The 25,813-nt window shown below is 42.7% G+C and overlaps 2 protein-coding genes across 18 annotated transcripts in view; one reads left to right on the top strand and one right to left on the bottom strand.

Annotated features, from left to right (window-relative positions):
- FGF9 (fibroblast growth factor 9) overlaps positions 1 to 11,861 on the bottom strand; it is a 94,954-nt gene extending 83,093 nt beyond the window's left edge. For 14 of the 17 annotated variants that reach the window (XR_008292038.1, XR_008292017.1, XR_008292031.1 and 11 more), the window contains exons 1-3: positions 10,890 to 11,041; positions 6,833 to 6,931; positions 5,192 to 5,366 (exon numbers count right to left, since the gene is read on the bottom strand). The gene's annotated coding sequence lies outside the window, so the exon portion shown is untranslated. Of the gene's footprint in view, positions 1 to 5,191; positions 5,367 to 6,832; positions 6,932 to 9,250; positions 10,579 to 10,889; positions 11,042 to 11,456 lie in introns of those variants that run through there. The other 3 variants (XR_008291966.1, XR_008291956.1, XR_008291997.1) reach the window with 3 other exon arrangements.
- MICU2 (mitochondrial calcium uptake 2) overlaps positions 10,750 to 25,813 on the top strand; it is a 137,764-nt gene continuing 122,700 nt past the window's right edge. Inside the window, exon 1 of the mRNA XM_027064533.2 lies at positions 10,750 to 11,469. Coding sequence (XP_026920334.2) covers positions 10,765 to 11,469 — 705 coding nt within the window. The 5' untranslated portion in view covers positions 10,750 to 10,764. The remainder of the gene's footprint in view (positions 11,470 to 25,813) is intronic.

Raw genomic sequence — 25,813 nt, 5'->3', positions numbered from 1 at the left:
AAGCCACACGTAGGTTGTGGGTTTCTCCCGGCCTGCTCTCCTCCAACAGGGGATGTCTCTCTTAGCTGTACCACCTGGAACGCATGGCCTCCATGACCACTGCAGAGGGTGATCCGCGCAGGGCATGGAAGAAGGTACACTGACTCTCAACTCCCTTAGCTCAGAATGAACTCTCCTTACTTACACACCATTGGCCAGACATGACGACATGACCACACCTTGCTGCAAGGGAAGCTGGGAAATGCAACTTCCTGTGTACCTGGGCAGAGGAAAATAAAATGAGATGTGGCTGATTTATAACACTGTCTGTGTCACAACTGAGAATGCGAGGCCAGGAGACTGGATTGGATCCAAAATGTACTACACCTGTGATTGTCAAATGTGAATGTACGTAAAATGAAGGACACACAAACAAAATATTACAACTTCTATGTGTTGTGTTATTTTAATCCAACAAAAAGAAAAAACACATACATAAGCAACACATATATGCAGTAATACCCACATGTAAATAACATACTCACTACATAAAATGGCTTCATATCACAATACATGAAGTACCCTGACAAAAGAGTAGGAGCTCTGTGACCTGAAAGAGTGGGCCAGATGCCAACAGCTGCTTACCAGGTTTTGCTACATTGTCAGGTAGTGTAGTTTCTGTGCATCTGGGTGGGGTAGATTACATTACCTAGCATTAATAAAAAATAAGCCTGGGGTGCTTGGGTAGCTCAGTCACATGAGCCTGAGACTCTTGATTTCAGTTCAGGTCATGACCGCGGTGTCGTGGGATCGAGCCCTGCATCAGGCTCTACACCGAGCATGAAGCCTGGCTACGATTCTCTCTCTCTCTCCCTGTGCTCCTCTCCCCCACTCACACATACTCTCTCTCTAAATAAATAAATAAACAAACAAACAAATAACAAATAAATAAGCCTGACGAAAATGGATAACTGGCTTTAAAAGACTCCTGCAAAAGCCAAAAATAGAACATAATAACTAAAACACTAACATGAACGAAGTAAAAACAGTAGGGCTCATGCTTCTCCTTCCCAACTGTATTATGAAATGAAAACAACTATCTAATCAGACAAAGTCCATAAAAACAAAGCAGTTAGCAATTATTTGAAAAACGGATTTATATTCACTGGCGTTAATGATGAACCTAATCCTGAATGTACATTGTGTCTGGAGATCATTAGTTATCAATGGTATGGGGCCGAGATCATTAGTTATCGATGGTATGAAGCCAATATGAGATTTCAAAACAAACTATCTAGAGCATGAAGACAAGCCTCTACAGACAAATTTTTCTCAGTAATACTCAATCCAGTAGTTAAACAAAATTTTAGTAAATTTAAAGATAAATGCTCAGGGGCGCCTGGGTGGCTCAGTCGGTTAAGCGTCCGACTTCAGCTCAGGTCACGATCTTGCGGTCCGTGAGTTCGAGCCCTGCGTTAGGCTCTGGGCTGACGGCTCAGAGCCTGGAGCCCGCTTCCGATTCTGTGTCTCCCTCTCTCTCTGCCCCTCCCCCGTTCATGCTCTGTCTCGGTCTCAAAAATAAATAAACGTTAAAAAAAATTAAAAAAAAAAAAAGATAAATGCTCATGAGGTCCTTGTGAGATTTGTTAATCACAAGATGGAAACCCCAAAACCCACTGAGAAAATCCTTGTTTTTCTTATTATAATAAAAATGACTAAAGTACTATTCGTTCATTCATCTATCCATTGAATTAATAAGTAGTGATTGAAGTCTGCTAGGTGGTAGGTACGGCTCTGGGCGCCCAGAATAGAAAGGTTACACAAATCAGGAAAAATGCACTGCTCTCCTGGAGCTGACATTTTAGAGCACTGGTTCTCAACGGGGGCAGAGATTCTGCCCTCTGAAGGCAGTTCGGCAACGTCGTTTTTGCTTTCACAACTAGGAGGGGGGTGCTGTTGGCATCGAGCGGCTGGGGGCCAGGGCCGCTGCTAAAGATGCTGCAGTGCACGGGACAGACGCCCACCACAGAGCGTTATCCTGCCCAGAGAGTCGGCAGCGCCAAGGCTGAGAAACCGCCAAGGCCCAATTTCATAAGGCGTGTAACATACCGTAGAATCTTCGCAGTGCTCTAAAAATGAGACGGAAAGTGATCCTGAAACTGGCGGATCACACCACAGTTTGCCGGACGACTGGCAAGCAAGTAATTTGAGCATCTGTCACATGGAAAGATGAGCTGCACATCTTTCTTTTACAAAACGATGTGTTCCAGATTTTGTGCCCACTTCTACAAGTGGCCGTCAGTAATGCACACTTAATTAAAAAAACATTTTGTCTTTTAAAGGCAAAAGTGATGTTTTTCACATTGGCCAAGAAAGTGATTGCTTTTTGAAAGAACGTGTGCTTTGACAGTTCATTTTGGAAACCACTACTCGGAAATGTCTGCATCACTACGTGATTTGTTCCCCCCAGTGATGTAAGTGTGACCTAGGAAGACTCTTTTATTTACACGCTTACAAAGCCTGAACACAAAATGTTCTAACCCATTTGAAAATCTTCTTCTAAATATTAAAGTATAGTTGAAACATAATGTTATATCAGCTTCAGGTGCACAACATAGCGACCTGGCCAGTCTGTTATGCTGGGGTCACCACAACGCCATTAGGATACCATCAACTATACTCCCGGGGCTGAACCTTTCATCCCCTTGACTTACTCGTTCCGTAACTGGAAGCCTGTACCCCCAACTCCCCTTCACTCATTTTGCCCATCCCCTCACCCCTTCAAACATTTTTGGCAAGTTTCGAACTCAATTAGTTTAAAAGCACAAGTGAATGACACCAAGGCAGTCAGAGGTTCCAGGGGTCAAACTAACACCTTCTTCCCCTAACTGGTGGCTGGAACTGACATAAATAAATATCAGGGCGGTATCGTGGACTTGCAGTCAGAGGTGCCAGACACGCAACTGCCTAGGGTCCTCGCCACTGGCCGTGCCCACATAGCTCGTCCTCGCAGGACAGCTGCATGTGAGCAGTGGAGAGCGGCTGACAGCCAGCAGCCCTGCCGCAGCCCTGGAAGAAGCTACGAAGCAGCGCCTGTCCCGGGCAGAAGGCTCCCACCCTCACGATTACCCCAACAATCAGCAACAGGCACAGCGGCCTCGGAAACTTCCATGCCCAGGCTCCGTGCTCACACCCTCCTGATTCCAGACACGGCTTCCACTCAGACCCTCCTACTGATGGGGAACAGTCCCCCCAGCCCACTCAGCCAGCCCAGCCCTGCAAAACATCTCAAGGTCCTAAAAAGGCCAAGAGGACCTCCAAATCGCCACTACAGCCTAGTGTCCGAGTTCAGGGCTTCGGTGGCACAGGCCACATCTGCCATGTGGCTGCTCCTTAAAGACAGACCTCCAGTGGTCAGGCAGTCCAGAAGCAGCCCTTTAATGCCCCCTGGACTATCTACACACCCAAATCCCCATACTGAAGCCCACCCCCAAAGAAGATGCTCTTGACTTCACAGATTCAGCTCTACTGGCTCTAATTCGCAACAAGTTCCCCGTCAATGGCAAGAACTACTACTGGCTCTCAAAAGCCACCCAGCTTCTGCACAGCTCATCTTTGTCACCAATCACTTCCTGGCTCGTAGGCTTGTCTCTTCATCTGGAGGCCCACTCTCAACTCCCAACCCCCAAAGGTCGCAGCTAAAGGCTTCACAACTGGGAGAGGTCACTGAGGTCATGCCAGGAAGCAAGCCCGACTGAATACCTCATCCCTCAAGGCCATCTGCATCACCTCGCAGCAAACCAAGCAGGCGGCAGATCACCGACATCCAAGCCATCATTCTGCGTGTGTTCAAGGGGCAGCTCTATCCACCCTGTGAGTGACTGGAGGGTCACCTGTCACACCCTGCCCTTGCCCTCCTTGCCACAGCCCCAACATTTCTCGACGCCTAATGCTCATCACTGTCCCTGGGAGAGCCACCGAACAGTGACCATATCAAAGTATTTGTTCTGAATCCCTGAAGCACGAAACAAACTCAGGACAACCCAGTTAGTTGGAGAAAGACGCTTCCGAAAGGAACTTAGATTCTGCTGCCGGATGACCAGCCTCCAGCCCTGCCAATGCCCAGGGCACGAATCGCCTTGGGCTGGTGCTGCTGCTAACCGCATAGTCACCCAGCTTCGTGGCCTGAAGACAGAACCAACAGATCTGCTCTTGGGGGAAAGAAAAGCATAATGAAGTTGCAATTTTTAATTTTGTTTTTTTTTTTTTTTTTTTTAAGAAAGAATGAAAATAGTGATGCTTTTGCACTAACTCAATGCCCTCATATTTTGCACAGTTGAAGACAGGCTAAGATATTCTGGATGTCCTGATGCACATGAATCCATACCACGGACTTGAAATTTTCTATGAAACCGTGGGATCAAGGAACATTTTGCTAGATTTTTTTAGTTCCTGGCCCAGTCTTGCCCTTGCTCACCTGGATATGACATGGCTCTTCTAACTCCTCCAGTCGTCATTTTTTTTTTTTTAATTTTTCTTTCTTTTAGAGAGAGAGAGAATGTGAGAGCATAAATGGGGAAGAGGGACAAAGAGAGACAGAGAGAGAATCTTAAGCAGTGTCTACACTCAGACATGGGGCTCAATCCCATGACCCTGGGATCATGACCTGAGATGAAAACAACAGTTGTACATTCAAACAACTAAGCCACCCAGGTGCCCCCTCCAATAATCATCTTTGATTTGCTGGAAACACATGGTTTACAGTTGAAAGGCAGCAAAGGAGGAAAAAGTATTATTTTCCTTTCTTGGTGACATATGCAGAACTTTCAAGATATTATAACTGACTTGAAAATAATCAAGTTTTGGGGTGCCTGGTGGCTCAGTCGGTTAAGCGTCCAGCTTCAGCTCAGGTCATGATCTCACAGTTCATGGGTTCGAGTCCCATGTCAGGCTCTGTGCTATCAGCACAGAGCCTGGAGCCTGCTTTGGATTCTGTGTCTCTCTCTCTGCCCCTCCCTTGCTCATGCTCTGTCTTTCTGTCTCCTCCCTCTCTTTGTCTCTCTCTCTCTGAAAAATAAATTGACGTTAAAAAAAATTTTATAAAAAATAAATAAATAAATAATCGAGTTTCCCGAGCATACACAGTCTGTCCCATAAATGTGTTTTCAGATAACATCTTTTTTGCAACTTCAAACGTGGTGCCACCACTCACCCTTAAGTGCACTTCACTATAGCACAGGTCACTCTCCCCATGACGTGGAAGTGTTACGCAACCCTTGCAGAACAGTCTTCTTCTCGTTGCCTCGTGTCTAACTTCCCGGCATTTCACGCGACCTTTGCGACTTTTTTCCTCAGTGCATTTCTGTGTGTCCATTGGATTACAAACACTATTAAGAAATACAAAACCGAGAAATTGGTACGTAGAGTTTCTTTTAAAGTCATCTTGTAAAAGGCATACTAAAATATTTAGAATAAAATTGTACGAGCTTGAGAATTACTTCACCACAATCTAGTCGGGGGAAATGGCGCAGGTACAGATAAAACAAGATGGGTAACGGGTTGGTAACTGTTCAAGTCAGGGTAGGCATACATGGAGGTTTATCGTGTTATGCTCTCCAGTGTTGTGTATATTTTAAGCTCTTCATGATAAAAAGCTTAAAAAGACACAAGTATCGTGATTTCAGTACTTCGGTTAATAACACACTCCTTCCCTCCCTTTGAACATTTTTTTATGAGACAGCTTTTTGAGTTTTTACAGTTATTAAAAACTAGCATCTAAATTAACCGAACAGAATGCCAGAACTTCGCATTTCTTTTGTTTGTTTGTTTTTGGGTTTTTTTTTTTTTTTTGCATTTCTATCTCACAAAACTTAAACCAAAATTATCCAACTTAATGAGGCCAATCTAATCACATTGATCCCACTAGATATTAACATTTTTAGACAGTGCAAAACATTTATTGCACCTTTAAAAACAAAATTAAATTTTATTTTATAAATACTATTTAATTTTTATCTCATAATTAAAATTTTACTATGAGCTTTTTATTGTTTAATTGTAAATGTGTTGGTTTAAGAAACAAATAAATGTACATAAAGCTTCAAAAAGCTTTAAGCATAAGGGCCACAATCCAATGTGTGAAGACCCCTGCCGGTGACAAAACCCCACAGGGGGAGCTGTTACTTATTTGTCTGTGCATCTCTGAGGTATGGCACTAAGCTTGGCACATATTTCACACTCAATCCAGTTTGCTTAACTTAGAAAAAAAAAAAAGGCCACTCTGGAGTGGCACAGAATGAGAATTTCAGAACTGGAAAAACAAACTGAAACCAAACGCCTCATTCTCCAACAAAGAGAGGTTTGGGAAGGTTAAATCACACAGCTAATGGAAGTACGGTGAAAGAAATGTTTAGGAAGATTGATCTGACATAGATCTATGGGATGCTTCAGAGGAGAAAAAGACTGGAAGCAACCGTGTGTGTTAAGAGGCGACTGCCATCATCAAAGCATGCAGTAATGAGGGTGTAAACTGGGGTGATGGGCAGGGAATGAGAAGCAGAGGAGGATCTGAAAGACATTGAAAATGTACCCTTCGCACTGCTTTTTCACTGTCAGTAAGATTTAATCTTGACCTATTTCTGCACAAGCTGATATCAATCATGATACCCAGATATTTTTACCCATAGCCCCAAACTGCACAAAAAAAGACATAATTAGCAATTCTTTTGACTCATCTAGGGCCTCTGAGAGTGATTCATACCCTTCACTACACAATTATCCACCATAAATATAGTTTAACCTCTGCTTATTCCAAGCAATGGTTCTTTATAATGTCCATCTGTACGTCACTTACTCTTTTGCTGTAGGATTAAGTCCAACCTCTTTATCTTTTGAGATCCTCAGTATTTTTTTTCTCCTCCACCTAAGATAATCAATCTTGACACACGTTATTCTGTAATATGACAGTAAGGAATCTTTCAGAATCAGGATAGCAAGTTTTGTTTTTTTTTCAATTTTTTTAAAGTTTATTTATTTTGAGAGAGACAGAGACAGCATGGGTGGGGAAGGGGCAGAGAAAGAGAGGGAGAGAGAGAGAAATCCAAAGCAGGCTCCCCACTGCCAGCGCAGAGCCCAACACTGAGCCCGACACTGAGCTCGAACTCACAAAACCGTGAGATCATGACCCGAGCCAAAACCAAGAGTCGGATGCTTAACCAACTGAGCCACCCAGCAGAGCAAGTTTTATTTATCTTCCCTAAACACGCTAAGATCAAAGATTCATTTCAGTTAACCTTGTCTTTTAAAATGGACATACAATAGAGTAAATGTCTTCAATAAGAAAAGCTGGTTGATCTCTTTTGTTCAAGACCAACAACCCAGAGAAAATCAAACTTTTGATTGTAGATGGGAAGGAAAATAATTTAGAGAAGCAGATGGGATAATGGGTGAGAAAGGCCAGGATAAAATCTGGGCAGGCAGAAGGCAATCACTTGGGTAGCGTCTCACATGCAAAGTCTGATCAGGCACTAAGGGGGGTGGGGGCAGAGATACTGGAAAAGAGGTATAAGCACCCCAAAGACAAACCTGTAGAGGGTCAAGAAAGCTGACAACTGTCCCACATATTGCTGGAAATACTGCAGAACCCCTTGTGGCCCTCAAGCCACTCAGGGTCACCCCTAAACCAGTTCTGCTCCAAACCATGCTAACACACACTGTACCTAGTTTTCTCCCATGCTCACAACCCTACTCCGATCTCTGAGGATCCTATCTATGCTAACCTTTCTCACTTTCCGAGTTCCAGATTAGGCTTCCTCTCTTTCCTAGTTGACCACTGTAGCCAACCACACTCCTCCTCCTTGGTGTTAACAGTCAAATGCCATCTTGCATTGTTTTCAATTCAGGCCTGGCCTCCGGTAAAAGCAAAGTTCCTTGAGAATAGTTTCTCTGTCCTATAACTTATGTCCCTCCTTCAGAAAAAAAGCACAAAGTGAATGAAAAGTGTTCTTTTGGGGGGTGCCTGGGGGGCTCAGCGGGTTAAGCCACCCGACTCTTGATTTCAGCTCAGGTCACGATCCCGTCATGATCTCATAATGATCATGAGTTTGAGCCCCACGTCTCTCGCTCCCTCCTTTTCTGCCCCTCTCCTGCATGTGCACACGCACGCGCTCCCTCTCAAAATAAATAAATAATTTTAAAAAATAATTTTGGAGCTACCAGTGTTTCTATTCTGTTTTTCTCCAATTATCATTTAAAGCAGCATAGATCTTATAGTTTTAGAAGCAGTTCCTTATTTGGGGATCAGTTTATAAACTACGTGGTTGAAAATACATCCCAGCCAAGGATGTATATTTTTCTCTACAGCTGGTGATGAAGAAATGAACAAAGCTGGAGCCTAAAAAGACCAATATAGTCAATGCACTTAGACAAATGTCAACAGCTGCCAGGGAAGATTTCATACTTAGAATGGTTAGTCGGCTAGAAATTGGTTCTATTATAAGAATTTGTTTCCTCTGCAAAAGAAAAGTTTGAATACATTAAATCTTAATGAGAATTCTACAGGCCTGGGCACACAGTACAAAAAAAAAAAGGGAAAAAAAACCTAATTACAAAGCACAATTTTCCAAGTACATTCAAAGATTTTCAGCAAAAATAATTTAAATGAATTTTTTGTCTTGGAAAATAAATTATATAGATTTCTGATGTTTGATACTCAATGGAAATAGACACACCAGAGTTTCATTTCTGCCATCTATTTTTTTCACTTATTCATATATTCATTCACTGAATGTCTAATACGTACTGGGCATTGTGCTAGGTGCTGAGGAAACAGAAAAATAAGATAGCCTTGCCCTGGAGGATGTCAAACTGTGGGTCAAATAGAATGTCTTTAAATATGCCCAATGTTCCAATGGGAATACGCAATGGGAATATTTGGGGCTCGGAGCCATGACTAAGTAATAGATGTGGGGTTTCATTACATAGGTGGAGGAGGGGTGCCTGGGTGGCCCAGTCGGTTAAACGTCCGATTTCGGCTCAGGTCATGATCTCGCGGTCCGTGAGTTGGAGCCCCGCGTCAGGCTCTGTGCTGACCGCTCAGAGCCTGGAGCCTGTTTCAGATTCTGTGTCTCCCTCTTTCTCTGACCCTCCCCTGTTCATGCTCTCTCCCTCTCTCTCTCTGTCTCAAAAATAAATAAATGTTAAAAAAGAAATTTTTTTTTAAATAAAAAAAAATAGGTAGAGGAACAGTGGGAATTAGACAGTATGTATATACCTAACACTACCATTTTAACCATGGTTTCTGGAAACCAAGAGTATAGCGCAAGGTAAGCAGAAGGTAAGGTCTCCGTCAAGCTCATTTATGATCAGAGGGCAGGAATCACCCAGAAGTTGAAGAAGATAAACTGACAGTGTGGTGAGTCTACAACGTGCCGGGCATTTGTGGACTTTCTACAGAATGTCTCATTTCATCCCCCAATGCCAAACCATGGCAGAGTTGTTTACAGTGGAGAAAACCGAGACTCAGAGAAATTAAGTTAATTTGCCCCAAGCCACAGTGATCATCCTGGCACAGCCAGGATTCTGACGTGTGGTCTGGCTCACAAATCTCGGTGTGATGAGTCTCATCTACCACCTGCTTGCCTGGGAAGGTGCAGGGAAAGTGGTTTCAGCAGCGGGGGGACAGTGAGGAAGCTCTGACTGCAGATTTGGACAAGCTGGCGAAGGAAAAGGGAGCAGGAACTGAGGGCAGATCGCGACAAAACGACCTGAGAATTCAGTGGTCAAATCAGACTCGCTGTGGCACTTGTTTTTTTGTTGGTTTCACAAACTTCAAGGTGACAGTGACTATGTGGTCGGGACCTTGGCACCATTTTGGCTGCAAGTTACTGCATATCCAAGTAAAGCTTCTACTTGGAACGCTTCAGAGGCTGAAGCAAGCTTATTAAGGAAACGTGCTCTGCAAAGTAAAGACCAAAGAACGGAGGCTCGGAGGCTACGAAACAAAGGCCTCTGTGAAAGGCACGAGCCTCGGCTAAATCGTCTCTTCTGACCGTGGCAACAACCAGGACCAAGGCTTTTTGTCCCAAGCCTGCACAGGGGAAAACATCGCTGACGACAGTGACGTCGGGCAGGTGTCCTGATGCATCTGACTTGGTCCCAGGTGGGACGACAGGTATCAAACACTTCACTGGGACAGAATTTAAATTCCACATTCAGCAAATGCTGATTGCCTGAAATTGAGCGGCTCTGTTTGCGAGTTCATTAGAAAATACCCCATCAGGGTGAGCAGGCTGGGAGAGGATATGATGTGGCAAAAACGAAAGAGCAGTCAAGAATACAAGAATAGGGAGGATGAACAAGACAGATGGGGAAGATGCTATTTTTTAGGTTTGCCAGTTTTGCAAGATGAAAGCAGTTCCGGAGACGGACGGTAGCGATGGTTGCCCAACAACGTGAATGTCCCAACACCAATGAAGTGTGTATTTAAAAACGGTTAAGACGGTAGCGCTGTGCGCATTTTGCCACAACTGAAAAAATAAGTTTAGAGTTTGCTTAAGCTATTAAAGTGACATCAGAGAACACGCTCACATTAAAAAGAAAAAAAAAACTTGCTTTAAACACTTTTGTTTACTAGAAGCTGAGCGAGCTAATTGATGTTATTTGAAATGGCCCGTGGGAAAGTAACTGCAGCGTCTGTGGATTTCAGAATAATGATACAAGTAGTTTGAAGAAATTCTTAACACGCGTAGGCTCGTGGAATTTAAAACAGATGTAGCGTTAAGGGCTATGCAAGGTTTTTCAGTTACACGCCCCAACTTCTTCGGGGATGGGCTTCCACTGCTAAGCTCAGGCCCATCAGAAAGGCAAACCACACACTCGATCACAGGTATTGTCCGCAGTGCCCGGCTCACCCGTCCGTGCTTTCCCCTCAAGCCCGCAGCGCCCACCAAACAGCGGCTTCTCCCTAGTGAAAGACACGTTTTCCTTCCGAAAACCGTAGGACCTCCCTACACAACAGGGGAGCCATCTCGTTCTCGACGGCGGAGGCCACTTGGGGTTCTGTTCGGACCCCTTTCCAGTTACCCGGCTCCCTCGCACACGCTCCCCTACCGCCGCTCCGAGCTGCGCGGCCGCAGCCGCCCGCGGAAGGCAGGCTCCGGAGGCTGGACGGAGGCCGTGCGGCTCTCGCGAGACCCGGGGCCGCGCGGGAGTTCTCGAGTCGTGCGACGAGGCGGCGGCGGCGGCCCGGGACTCGGTGATGGATGGGGCGCTTCCGCAAAGATGGCGGCGGCTGCGGTAAGAAGCGCTCGGCTGACGGCCTGGGGCGGCCGACTGCGGCGTGGGCTCTCCGCCGGCCGGCGGGCTTTGCCGGGCCCCAGCCCCTTGGCGGCGGCAGTGGCCGGCGTGGCCCTGGCAGGCACAGGAGTGGCATGGTACCACGGCCGCGTGAACGTCGCGGCGCCCGAAGGCAGGCTCACCGTCTTAGCGCAGGTACGGGACCGGTCCTTTTCGCCAACCCCACCGAGCTCCTCCCTCCTCGGACTCCCGGCGGTGGAGAGTGGGGGCTGCCGCGGGCGGCCCCGGCTCCTCTTCCGGAGTCAACGTTAGGGGCGCCGCCGCGGAAGGCCCCGGACGGGTGGGAGGCGCTCCTTTCCAGCAGCGGCCCCCGCCGCGCGCGCCCGAGGGCATCGAGGCCGACGACGGGCCGCTCAGCCCCTGCGGGGGGAATCCCGCCAAAGCCGCACGGACACCTAAAGCCCGAGACGCGAATAGAGACGATGGGTGTGGGCGTGTCTTGGTTTGTGGATTTCTCACTACACCTTGCCCGCGCTCCCTCCCTTCTGGCTGGTGTTGCTCAGAGGTTCAGGGGGTGTGTTTCCAGGGACTCACCCCACACGTACCTTTGTTAACCTTTGTAACTAAATCCTTTACGACTGGTTCTCTGCGTAGCGTGGTGAAGTTGTCCTAATAGATGACTTTTTTTTTTTAACCGTAAAAGTGCCAACCATAAAAATTAGCAGGTTGATGATTTCCAGATTTTATCATCACCTCTGGGGAACAGTATTACGTGATTATGAACCTTAATCTTCGGTAGACTCTAAGTACTAAGCAAAAGACGTTTCTTCTGAAACCTCCACGTTTAAGGGACAAAGTTCCCTACTTCAGTGTAAAACTGCCCGGTAAAATATTTGAAAAAGTACTACTTCTTAGATATTTTATGTACTTTTAATAAGTTTTAGTGTATGCGTTGCTTTGAAAATTAGAAATCGTATTCTTTGTTAGGTTTACCTTATATCTTTTTTTTAAGGGTCTCTTCTGTTTAAAAAAATTTTTTTAATGTTTATTTATTTTTGAGAGAGAGACAGAGGGGGGCAGTTTGGGGGTGGGCAGAGAGAGAGGGAGACACAGAATCTTAAGCAGGCTCCAGGCTCTGAGCTGTCAGCACAGAGCCCGATGCGGGGCTCAAACTCAGGAACCGTGAGATCAAGACTGAGCCACTCACGCACCCCTACATTTTACCTTTCTAATGAAAAGCCCAAGGAACGGTCAGATACAAAGAAAGAGAGGAAGACAGGCCGTGTGAATTAAAATTAAGCATTGATAAATGATATTTTGACTTGTATTAAGTTAAGATGCCATATGGATAACAAGTTCAGTAACTTTCCTATCCTCTTACCATTTCTGATCATAGGTGGGAGGATCTGTCTTGAGGTATTTTATGGCATTTTTGTTAGTTCTTCTGGTGTCAAAGATTCAATTTATTATTCATCATTGGTTTTTCTCTGTTCTCAGCTCTTTTTTTTTAATTTTTTTTTTAATGTTTATTTTTGACACAGAGACAGAGCTTGAGCGGAAAAGGGGCAGAGAGAAAGAGAGGGAGACAGAATCCTTAACAGGCTGCAGGCTCTGAGCTGTCAGCACAGAGCCCAACGCAGGGCTCGAACTCATGAGCTGTGAGATCGTGACCTGAGCTGAAGTCAGATGCTTAACCGACTGAGCCACCCAGGCACCCCTCTCTCTGTTCTCAGTCTCTTATTTCATTCTGTTTGCAACCTTTAGGTTAATCTTACAAAGAATGACTTTTTAACCACATAGCGTACCCTTCTTCAGTGACCATTGGTGCCTCATTCTGCCTAGGATAAAACCCACATTAGAAAATTTTGATACTCAAAGCCCGTTGTGGTAATAATCTAACCCATCACTACTCAGATACACTTCCAGTAAAAGTGATTCACTTCCTTTTTTTTTTTTTTTAAACATTTATTTATTTTTGAGAGAGAGCATGAGCCCAAGAGGGGCAGAGAGAGAGAGGGAGACACAGAATCCGGAGCAAGTCTCCAGTCTCTGAGCTGTCAGCACAGAGTCTGACACGGGGCTCAAACCCACGAGCCGCAATTTCATGATCTGAGCCGAAGTCGAGGCTTAACCAATGAAGCCACCCAGGCACCCCTAAGGTGTACAACTTGATGTTTTTTTTTATACATTGTGAAATGGTCACCGTAACGAGTTAATTAACATACCCATCACCTCACCTAGTTACCATAGAGTATGTGTGTGATGAGAACACTTAAGATTTATCCTAAAACAAATTTCTAGTATATAATAACAGCATTGTTAATTGCAGTTGCCATAGCGTATGTTAGATCTCTAGGACTTATTCATCTTGTTTAACCGAAACTATTATCCTGTGACCAACATCTTCCCACTTCCCCCAACCTCGGGCAACCACCATTCTCCTCTGTTCTTCTATTCAACTATTTTAGATTTCACATATAAGTGAGACCATGTAGCATTCGTCTTTCTGTACCTGGCTTATTTCACTTAACATATCTTCCATTCTCATCTTTATTGTTGGGTAGCAAGATTTCCTTTTTCAAGGCTGAATAATATTCCTGTGTGTGTGTACATGCACATCGCATCTTTTCCTTTCAGCCATTGATGGACAGTTGGTTATTGTAAATAATGCTGCAATGAATGTGGGAGTGCAGATATGTCTTCACAATACTGATTTCATTTCCTTCAGGTATGCACCCAGAAGTAGTACTGCGGGACCATATGGTAGTTCTGTTCTTAATGTCCTGAGGACCCTCTGTATTGTTTTTCATAATGCCTGTCCCACTTTACTTTCCTAGCCAACAGTGTAGAAGGGTTTTCTTTTCTTCACCTCCTTTTCATGACTTGTTATCTTTTGTCTTTTTGGTAATAGCTATTCTGACAGATGTGAGGTGATACCTTGTAGAAGTTTTGATTTGCATTTTCCTGATGATTCATGATGTTGAGCACCTTTTCATATATATGTTTGTCTCTTGTATGTCTCCAAAAATGTCTGTTCACGTCCTTTGCCCATTTTTTAATCTGGTTATTTTATTTATTTCTACGGTCATTTAGTTTGAGTTCCATTTATATTTTGGTTATTAATGTCTTATCAGATGTATGTATGGTTTGCAAAAATTTTCTCCCATTCGGTAGGTTGTCTTTCAGTCCGTGGTTTCTCTTTGCTCTTTATAAGCTTTTTTTTTTTTTTTTTTTTGAGACAGAGCAAGTACTTGCATAAGCAGGGGTGGGGGGGAGGGAGCAGAGGGAGAGGGAGAATCCCAAGCAAACTCTTCACTGTTAGTGCAGAGCCCCAATGCAGGTCTCAACCTCACGACCATTATTGAGATCATGACCTGAGCCAAAATCAAGAGTCGGATGCTTAACCAACTAAGCCACCCAGGTGCCTCACTCTGCATAAGCTTTTTTGTTTTTGTTTTTTCAAGTTTGATGCAATCCCACATGATAATTTTTGCTTTTGTTGCCTGTGCTTTTGGTCACATATCCAGAAAATCATCACCCAGACCACTGTCAAGAAGCGTTTTTCCCTATGTTTTCCTCTAGTAGTTCTACTGTTCGGGATCTTACATTTAAGTCTTTAATCCACTGTGGTTAATTTCCATATATGATGTGAGATAAGCATCCAGTTTCATTTTTCTGCATACAAATATCCAATTTTCCTAATACCATTTGTTAAAGAGACTGTCCTTTCCCATCGTGTATTCTTATTTTGGGGCTCTATTCTGTTCCATATGTCTATTTTTTTGGGACTATCACATTTTTTTTTGATTACTGTGCGTTGTAGTATATCTTGAAATCAGTAAGTGTGATGCCTCCAGGTTTGTTCTTCTTGGTCAAGATTGTTTTGACTTTTCAGAATCTTTTGTAGTTCTATATGAACTTCAGCATTTTTTTTCCATTTCTGTAAAGAATGCCATTGGGATTTTGATAGGGATTACATTGAATCTGTAAATCATTTGGGTACTATGGACGTTTTTTTTTTAAGTAGGCTTTACTCCCAGCTCAAAGCCCAACCCAGGGCTTGAACGCATGACCCTGAAATCAAGACCTGAGCTGAAATCAAGAGTCGCATGCTTAACTGAGCTACCCAGGTAGTATGAACATTTTAATATTAGTATATTAATTCCTGGAATGGTTTTGAACAGTTAACGATTAAAATTAAAGGTAGGATTTATCTCTGTCAGGGTCCAGTTAGGAGACAGAAACTTAAACCAGTTATTTGAAAGGCGACATTTAATATAAAGAATGACCTGGTAAAAGAAGGTTGACTGCTAAAAGAGGAAAGAAGGACTTTAAGAGGTCCGGAAGTAGCAGGTGTCAAAAAGTAGCTACTACCTGTAAGTGAAAGGAGACTAGACAGTGTAGAAGGAACTAAGGATTTGGGAAAACTCCCCTCCAACCCTGAGGGGTTGAGCTGAGATTTAGCCTCTTTGAAGAGGACTTGGCTACCACAAAAATATAAACACCACTATTGGTAGCTCTGGCCGGATGGCACAGGCCAGAGCCAGTCTTTGGAAGAAGCTTGTCATTGCTGGAAGGTGTATGGGGGCTGGAACTGGTCTCTAGATTCAACCCACTGAATGAGGGATGTGGCCCGAGGGTGTGGCCAGAGCTCCCGCAGAAGTAGCACCTGGAGCTACTCTTTTTTTTTTTTTTTTTAATATCAACTTTATTGTCAAATTGGTTTCCGTACAACACGCAGAGCTCATCCCAACAGGTGCCCTCCTCAGTGCCCATCAGAGGTGGCCTGGTGGGTTGTGTGTTGGCCTGATGCCACCCCCCACAAGAGCGGCCACGGAGTCCGCCAGTAGAGCTGTTGGGAAGCTGCCCACCTGCCGGGAAGCGTCTGGCCTGAGTACCGCGTAGCCAGAGCTACTGCACCTGCCTACTGGAGTTGATTGGAAATGGCCCTGGCTGGTCTATGAGGGCTGCTGGGCTCCAGCTCAGAATAAAAGAGGCAGAAGGCTTCCGGCGTCCGCTTTCTTGCAATGTCACTCCAGTGCTCTCTGTTGACTGAGATTAAAACTGTTCTAGCTGACCAAGGGGAAAAGTCTGCAGGGGATTCTGTTCCAGCATCACAAAGCAGGACGGAGGAGGGTAGATTAGGCGCTGAGACAATCGATGACTCCTGTGGAGTTCAAGAGTGTTTGACCCAGTTTTCAAGGGACAGGAAAACCTCCATTTGACCACTTGTTACGAATGGTACCAGGTGGATTGCATATTGGCGTTCTATGCGTTGGAGAGGATATGTGGGCACTCGGTACGGTCCAGCATGTCCTTTGTGTTTCTTCAGTTAGTTGTTATCAAGGAATAAAAGAACTGAGCAAAGTGAGCTTTTCTCACATGTTGTCTCTCTAGTGCTGAACTCAGGGCCTGGCACTTAAAAGGTGTTCATTAAATATTTGTTCAGTGTACATTTCCAAGGTTGCAAGGTACACCCTTCTCCACCAGAGGTTTCTCATGGAATTAATTATTTCTCTTTGTAACATTCCTGGTATTATGGAAACCAGTAATTAAGGTTTAGAATATTTTCATTGTAGGGGTGCTTGGGTGGCTCAGTCAGTTACGCATCTGACTCTTGGTTCGGGCTCAGGTCATGATCTCACGGTTCTGTGGGATCAAGCCCCATGTCAGGCTCCATGCTGACAGTGCTGAGCCTGCTTGGGATTCTCTTTCCCTCTCTTTGCCCCTCCCCCTAACGGGCTCTCTCTCAAAATAAATAAACTAAAAAAGGAATATTTTCATTGTAGTCAAAAAAATAAAGAAGTTACGAACATTGTTGAAATTGTCATGTTTATATTATTGAGACTGATAACAATAATAATGGCAAGAAAATTAGTGAGGTCAGAGTGATCATTAATTTTATGTGTCAACTTGGCAAGGCTATGGTGCTCAGTTGTTTGGTTAAACATTAGTCTAGATATTACTGTGGAGGGGTTTTTTTACATGTGATTCACATTTAAATCAGTAGACTGTTCAGTAAAGCAGATTACTCTCCATAGTGTGGAATGTAATCCAATCAGTGGATGCCTTAAGAACAAAGCTGAGGTTTCCTCAGAAAGAATTTGATCTCCCCCAGGCAACATAGAAACCTTGCCTGAATTTCCAGTCTCTTACCAGAAATTCTAGCCTGCCCCACAGGTTTTTGATTTGCTGTTGCCCACAATCTCATGAACTAATTCCTTAAAATAAACCCCTCACTCCCTCTGTCTCTCTTTTTCCCTTTATACATATAGGATATATGAATATCTTATTGGTCCCATTCTCTGGAGAACCCACAGATTTGGGGACTGGTGATTAGGATGCTGCTGTAACAAGTATCTGGAACCGTGGAAGTGGCTTCGGAATTGGTTACTGGGTAGAGGCAGGAAGAGTTTTGGGGCACGTGACGGCAGTGGCCTAGATTGCCTCGCAGAGACTGTTGCTACAAATGTGAATGTCATGGGTGCTTCTGGTGAGGTCTCAGATGGAGAGAGGAACACGGTAATGGAAACTGGAGCAGAGGCAGTTCCTGTGATAAAGTGGCACTTGGCCAAATCGTGTTCTACTATTTTGGGACAAGTAGAAATTATCAGCGATAAAATTGGATATTCAGTTGAGCAGATTTCTAGCAGAGAGTTGAAGTCATGGTCCAGTTTCTCCTTGCTGTACGTAGTAAAATTTGAGAAGAGAGAGAGAGAAATTAAGGAAGAAATTATTACACAAAAGGACCGGAACTTGAAGATTTGGAAAGCTGTGGGCAGGTCTAGATTGTAAACAAATGAGAAGGACGCTCTGCAGAGAAAACTAAGCATGTGGCTCGACAACCATTTGCTGACGAGATTAGGTGTGTTACTCCAGAATCCAGTCAACCAGCTTAGCAAAAAGGCTGCCAGGGTTAGACTGAAGGGAGCAGAGAGCCATGAAGTGAAAAGAAGGACTTCTCCAGTCCTTCAGGCACAGGCAAGAAACAGGTTGATGGAGCTGTCCAGCTGCAGACGTGTTATCTTTCCAGAAAAGACCAGAACAATTTCGGAAGCAAAAGCACCCAGCCACAGAGGATTATTCTCAAACCGTAAAATCCGGTTTGCTCTAAATTTCAGACATGCCTGGGACCCATGTCTTGGATCTCTCTTTTCAAATGGTGAAGTCTGTCCTGTGTGTGTCCCCTCGTTGTATTTTGAAAACATAACTTGACTAGTTTCATAGGTTTACAGAACAAGTAGACTTTCACCCCAAGAAAGTCATACCCTGAGTCTCACCCAGAAGTGATTGGGAGAATTTACATGATGAGATTTAGGACTTAGTTGATGGTATTTAGAGAAGACGTTGGACTTAAGGTGGCTGCTGGGCTGATTAGAACTTTGGAGGAGGTCAAGGATGAGGAGAGTGCATTTTGCATGTGAAAGCACGTGAATTTTGGAGGACCATAGGGTGGACTCTTGAGTTGAACTGTGTCCCCGCAAAATGCACATATTGAAGTCCTGACCTCCATTACCTCAGACCTTATTTGGAAACAGGATTGTTGTAGATTTAATTAGTTAAAATCAAGAAGAGATCATATTGGAGTAGGTTGGGCCCCTGATACAGTATGTCCTTATAAAAAGGGGGAAATTTAGGTGCACACAAAGGGAGAACGTCATGTGAAGACCGGAATTATGCTGCCACGAGCTGGAGAGATGCCTTCAGAGGGAGCATGGCCTGTGGACCCCTCCATCTCAGGCTTCTGGCCTCCAGACCTGTGACACAATAAATTTCTGGTATTTAAACCACTCAGTTTGTGGCATTTTGTTTCAGGAGCCCTAGGACACAATGCAGTTAGTATTCGGTCTGACTCTAGGAGCTATGGCTTCTAGCCATTTTCTATCAGAGAGACTTCTCAAGACCCAGAAGAGAACCAAATGGGCAGCCTTTCAGAGATCCCTTTTATATCTGCCTTCTATGTAGAAGGTAGTGCTCTGCTACTAAAACTTGAAAACAATCTTAGATTGTTAAACTAGTCATCTTTTTAGAGTTCAGCATACATCAGGTATTATAATGCCCTTGAGTTTTCCAATAAAGCTTATATTTTTAATGAGAAAATTACCAATATGAAAACCAGTCTTGTGGACCAGAAATTGGTGTTGCAGTTCAGAAAATACACATTTTAAAACCATACTATAAGAAACTTATAGTTTCAAGGTTTATGAAAAATGTGGCTTGTTGTGAGGGAGAATCACCTTGATCTTCTCAGGGGAGAAGTTATTGTGTACATTGAGGTCATGTGTTGTTTTCTTGCGTAATTGCGATTATGATTTAGTTGTCAGGTCTGATTTTAATGATTTCTCATTAATTTCTTTCTCAATAATTCTCATTTCTCTTTATTGACGTTTTTTGAAATACATTTTCCTCTCTTGATGTTTTAATTTGCTTGCTTTTATTTAAGTAAAAAGAAATTAGAAGAAAGAAACGTTTTGAGAAGAGAGTGCACATGAGCAGGGGAGGGGTAGAGAGGGGGGGAAAAGAGGATCTGAAGTCAGTTCTGTGCTGACAGCAGAGACCCTGACGCGGGGCTCGAAGTCATGAACTGTGAGATCATGACCTGAGCTGAAGTTGGATGCTTGACTGACTAAGCCACCCAGGCACCCCAAAAAAACACTTTGAAGATGGATTCATATGAATATCTTTCATGCATGATGAAATGCCTTACACATGAACATATCTTAGAAGTGATGTGTGTGTGGATGTGATTTTTTGTTTAGATCCCATTTAGTAATCTTGACCTATATTTCTGGAATGATATTAAAAGTGCCTTTTAATCCTACCTCACCTTAGATTTGTGATAGAGCATTTTCAATGGTGTAAGGTAGACTGCAGCAATATTAATCTTTTAGCAATTTGCAGTACAAAACAGCATTAGCTCTTAGAAACTTTTAACTTTCTCAGAACAGTCTGGTTTTTCATGCCTTTAAGTTTCAAATTTTGACATCCATGATAATTAGTAGTTTCTGTTTTATCAGTTCCTGTTAATCATTAGGAATCCCTCTTTCTGGCTATCCTAATTATATCCATGGAGATGATGATCTTGAAGCCTACTTTAATACCTCCTTTTCATAATGTTTTGTTTGTGCCTTCAATTAGCATTTGCATTTTCTTATGAGAAAATCTAGTGTCTAGTCTAACAACGTTAGCCTTTAAGCTCAGAAACTATTTTTTATATTCTGACTCATAGCATTTAATTTGTTAAAATATCTGATAACTTTAAAAATCCTTATTAAAGTGGAATTAATTAGAGTGTCAGCACTCTGGTACTTATATTGTATTTCATTCTGTCTAGGACACTTTTTTTTTTTTTTTTTTTTTTTTACATTTTAACGTATCTGAAATTGGGATACATTTTAGAGTCAGTGGTGTTTTATAATCCCTTTTGTCTAGGTGGCAGTCATGGCCTAGATGTCATTGCCTGTTATTGTGAGAATTTTTTTTATTATACTTTTAAAGTTTTATTTATTTATCTTGAGAGAGAGAGAAAGAGAATGTCCGAAGCAGGCTCTGTGCAAACTCTGCGCTGTGAGTCCCTGACCTGAGCTAAAACCAAGAGTCGGTCGGGCTCAACCGACCGAGCCAACCAGCTCCCCCCTCCTGTGAGAATTTGTCCACATTTTTATCACTTAAATTGAGATACATTCATTGTTTGACAAAACCTTAGTCTTTAGAAGAGAAATCATGGGCATAGAAATACCTCTCAAAGAAACATGAAAGCACAGTTTCCCTCAGATCAGAAAGTGATGCTTAGGGCAGGAAAAAAAGGCAGAACAGACCAAGAGGGGTCAGAAGAAGATGCTGATTTGTCACTGGGGTCAAATCATGGTAGACTAACATAATTTGAAGATTAGCAAATGTTATTACAGGATCTTCCTAAATAGGTGTCAAGATTGCCTTAAAAGTCTTTGGTCTTTTTATAGTTCACTTTTTTTTAATTTTTTTATGTTTATTCATTTTTGAAAGACAGAGACAGAGCACAAGCAAGGGAGGGGCAGAGAGAGAAGGAGACACAGAATCTGAAGCGGGCTCCAGGCTCCGAGCTGTCAGCCCAGAGCCCGTTGCAGGGCTCGAACCCACGAGCTGTGCGATCATGACCTGAGCCGAAGTCGGACGCTCAACCGACTGAGCCACCCGGGCGCCCCTATATTTCACTTATTTTTATAACCTACCTAGAATGTGGATTTGGAGGTGTTGTCGAGGAAAAAAGAATACGGCAGAATATCATATTCCACTCACTGTCTCACATTATAAAACTTTGTTGATGTGTTACATTAATTTTCACATAATTATTACTATAGTTAATTCTGTTGTATAAATTTATTATAAATGCCAGATTTGATATTACTTAATAAATTTGATTTAGGTGACTTCATGTTGGGAGAAAGCAAAATGCTTCCCAGAGTGCAATTCTAAGTTTGGCTTCTTTGAATCTAAAAAAAAAAAAAACCAAACAAACAAATCAAGATGCAAGACTCGCCGAAATTCCATTCACCTTAATAATTAAACGTCGGTTTAATTATTAGTCTCTTACATGGTCGAAGGTGACCAGAAGGGGTAGACCTCCAGTTATAAAAAGATGTCCTGGGGAGGTACATCATGGTGACTGTAGTTGATAATACCGTATCCTACGTTTGAAGGTTGCTAAGGGAGTAGTTCTTAAAAGTTCTCATCGGAAGAGAAAAACAGTGTTCCTGTGTGGTGATGGTTGCTAACGAGACTCATGGTGGTGGTCATATCAGCGTGTGTACAGACAAAGCATTATCTTGTACACCTGAAACCATATGTGACGTGTCAATTATGTCTCAATTTTTTTAAAAAATTTTTCTTTAACATTATTTATTTTCAAGAGACAGTGAGAGAGCATGAGCAGGGGAGGGGCAGAGGGAGACACAGACTCCGAAGCAGGCTCCAGGCTCAGCTGTCAGCACGGAGCCCGACGCGGGACTCGAACTCACAGACCGCAAGATCATGACCTTAACGGACTGAGCCACCCAGGTGCTCATTTTTGACTTAGGATATTTTCAGCTTACAGTGGGATTTTTTGGGACCTCACTGCATCATAAGTGGAGGAAGATCTGTATTTGAGTAATGGATCTGCCTGTATGTAACCGATCTCCTGGAAGATAGGCCTTGGGCCTGCCACGCCTGCTCCCCTCACACCTGACCAAGGGGAAGGAGGAAGAGAGGGCCTGCAGCCAATTCTTGATTAACGGATCTAAAAGGAGAGGACTTGTAGCATAAGTAACACAAAACAACACCTTGCCTAGGATGCAGTAAGGGATAGTTTCTGAAATGTCAGAAGGAAAGAGGGAAGAGGATGCCTGGGAAAAAGCAACTTCCAGGAAGACAAAAGTGGGTGTCTTCCCCCACTGACTTTAATGCTGTCATTGTTGGTTTTTTGTTTTCAACTATATTTGTATGTTTATGCTGAGCTTGATACTGAAATAATTTTAAATGGCTTAGAAAAATGCTGTTGTGGGTAATAATTTTTAAATGGAGAGAAAAATAGTAGATACAAGATGAAACTCTAGAAAAGACTAAAGTAATGCTGTAAGATCTTGTGTTATACTTGTGGTTAATCACAAATTTGATTTTAAATTTAGCAACAAGCTCAAAGAGGGGAACAGGCCAGTTATATGCTTCATAGTAGTCAGTTGTTTAGAAACAACTAAATCTGGGAACAGGACAGTTATCTTCTCCTGTTTCACAAAGAGAACACTGTAGCCTCGTTATAGTAATAAGTATAGCAAGAAGTTTCATATGGCAGTTTTTTATAATTCAAAGAGGAATATTTGCATAGCCAGAAAATATTAGATGGGTTTACCTTTACAGTTTAGTCTTTTTTAATGTTTATTTATTTTTGAGAGAGTGCGAGCAGGGGAGGAGCAGAGAGGAGGAGACAGAATCCAAAGCAGGCCCACTTAAGTCTGCTGCTGCTGAGATGAGGAGAACACATAGTTGGGCTTTGGATGTGGCAGTTGGGAAGGTGTTGGTGACTTTGACAAGAGGAATTTCAGTGAAATACTGGGGGGAGAAATTTAATTGGAATGTATTAAGAAGAGATGGCTAAGGAAGGAAACAAAGGATATGAATAGAGATACTTCTTTCTAGAAGTGCTGCTCTAAAGGATATTCAAGAAGATACTCTGACAGGTGTGAGGTGGTACCTCATTGTGGTTTTGATTTGTGTTTTCCTGATGATGACTCATGTTGAGCATGTTTTCATGTGTCTGTTAGCCATTTGGATGTCTTCTTTGGAGAAGTGTATATTCATGTCTTCTGCCCATTTCTTAACTGGATTATTTATTTTTGGGATGTTGAATTTGATAAGTTCTTTAAAGATTTTGGATACTAGCCCTTTATCCAATACGTCATTTGCAGAGATCTTCTCCCATGATGTAGGCTGCCTTTTAGTTTTGTTGATTGTTTCCTTCACTGTTCAGAAGCTTTTTATCTTGAAGAAGTCCGCAATAGTTCGTTTTTGCTTTTGTTTTCCTTGCCTCTGGAGATGTGTCTGGTAAGAAGTTGCTACAGCCAAGGTCAAAGAGGTTACTGCCTGTGTTCTCTCCTCTAGGGTTTTGATGGTTTCTTGTCTCCCATTTAGGTCTTTCATCCATCTTGAATTTATTTTTGTGTATGATGCGAAGGGGCACAGGCACCCCAATGTTTATAGCAGCACTATTAACAACAGCCAAATCGTGGAAAGAGCCCAAATGTCCATCAACAGAAGAATGGGTAAAGAAGGTGTGGCATGTATATAAATGGAATATTAACCTTCACGAAGAACGAAATCTTGCCATTTGCATCAACTTGGTTGGAACTAGAGTGTATTATGCTAAGCAAAATAAGTCAGAGAAAGACAAATACCGTATGATTTCACTCACATGTGGAATTTAAGAAATAAGACAGATGAACATAGGAAAAGAGAAGGAAAAATAAAATAAAGGCAGAGGGAGTCAAACCATAAGAGACTCTTAACTTTGGAGAACAAACTGAAGGTTGCTGGAGGGGAGGGGAGTGGGGGGAAGGGCTAAACGGGTGACAGGCATTAAGGAGGGCACTCTTTGTGAGGAGCACTGGGTGTTACGCGGAATTGATGAATCACTGAATTCTCCTGAAACCAACACTACACTATATATTAACTAACTTGAATTTAAATAAAATCTTGGAAAGGAAAAAAAAAGACACAAGATATGAGACCAAGGTCAGGTTTTGTTTTTGTTTTCAGATGTGAGACAGTAGATGAGATTTGAATGCTGATAGGATGGCATAATAGGGAGGCAAAAACTGTTTACAGATCTGTAAGGGATAATTATAGGTTGAAGTCTTTTGAGAAGGCAAGTTGTGTGGAGTCAAGACCACAAGTAGAAAGGTTGGACTTTGACAGCAAAAAAGATTCTTCTGTTGTAACAGGAGTGAAAGCAAAGGGTTTGGTTAGACCTAGAAGCTGGCTATAGACCGAATTCCCACTTTCCTTCTATGAAAAAACAGACAGGCAAAAAGAGCCTGATTGTGAACGGCTCTGGAAAGATGGGCCATGTCAGAGGGATCTATACTAACTGCTACGGGAGAGAAAAACCCCTAGAGACAATGGGGAGGGCATAACCGAGTTCATGAAGAAGGAGAGCTTAGCAACCACAGTCATGGTGAATACAGGACTAATTTGCCACAAAATTCTAATGGCTTTCTCTTAGTGGGTTTTTCCAGTGTGGCTAAAAGGAATACCTGATAAGTTATTTTGAAGAAAACTCGGTATTATGATTTTAGTGTAAGTAGTATACTGCATCATGGCATTAAATTTTAAAATATTAAAGTCTAAAATAGTAAGAGAACACCAAAGATGTTTTGTTTTCCTTTGATAATATTTAAATTCACACTTGAACTCGTATTTTACATTTTGTGTGTACAACCCGACTAAAACAAATGGTCACAAATTTTAAATAAAAGCAAAGAACATAGATCATGTTTAAACAGCCAAAAATATATATTAATTGAGAAGTGAATTTGCAAGTTTCATTAAATGTAATGCATTTCTATCATATATCAGTGAATAATTTACAAACCCCAATAATGTAATTAATACAGTGGAGCTGTTTTAACTTGCTGTGACAACCCTACTCAATTCATAAAAAAATTGGTGTTGCTTTCTTTTATTCTAGGTTGTCTGACTACATTTGTGGTGATTATTTTTGTGAAAAGAGAGTAAAAGACATTAATAATACCATTAGCAGTGGGTAAAACTTGAACTTACTGGGGTGTACTTGGATTGGAGTATATTTGTGTGCAGTGCCTTGGGTTTACTGATAGTACATTTAAAATTGGTATGCCAAGGGCAGTAAACTTTACAGCAACATACAGGAGTTTAATAACCGTGAAACGTTGAAAGCCCAATGAAAACTAAAGCTTTCTTTAGTCAACAGTAAAGCAAGAATGCAGACATTTTTATTCTTTATTGCCTCAGGTAAAAATGTCTCTAGAAACAGATAAGTGATGACAAA

This window comes from Acinonyx jubatus, chromosome A1 (genome assembly GCF_027475565.1).
Source record: "Acinonyx jubatus isolate Ajub_Pintada_27869175 chromosome A1, VMU_Ajub_asm_v1.0, whole genome shotgun sequence".
NCBI classification, from domain to species: Eukaryota; Metazoa; Chordata; class Mammalia; order Carnivora; family Felidae; genus Acinonyx; species Acinonyx jubatus.
This window is presented reverse-complemented; position numbering and strand designations above follow the sequence as displayed.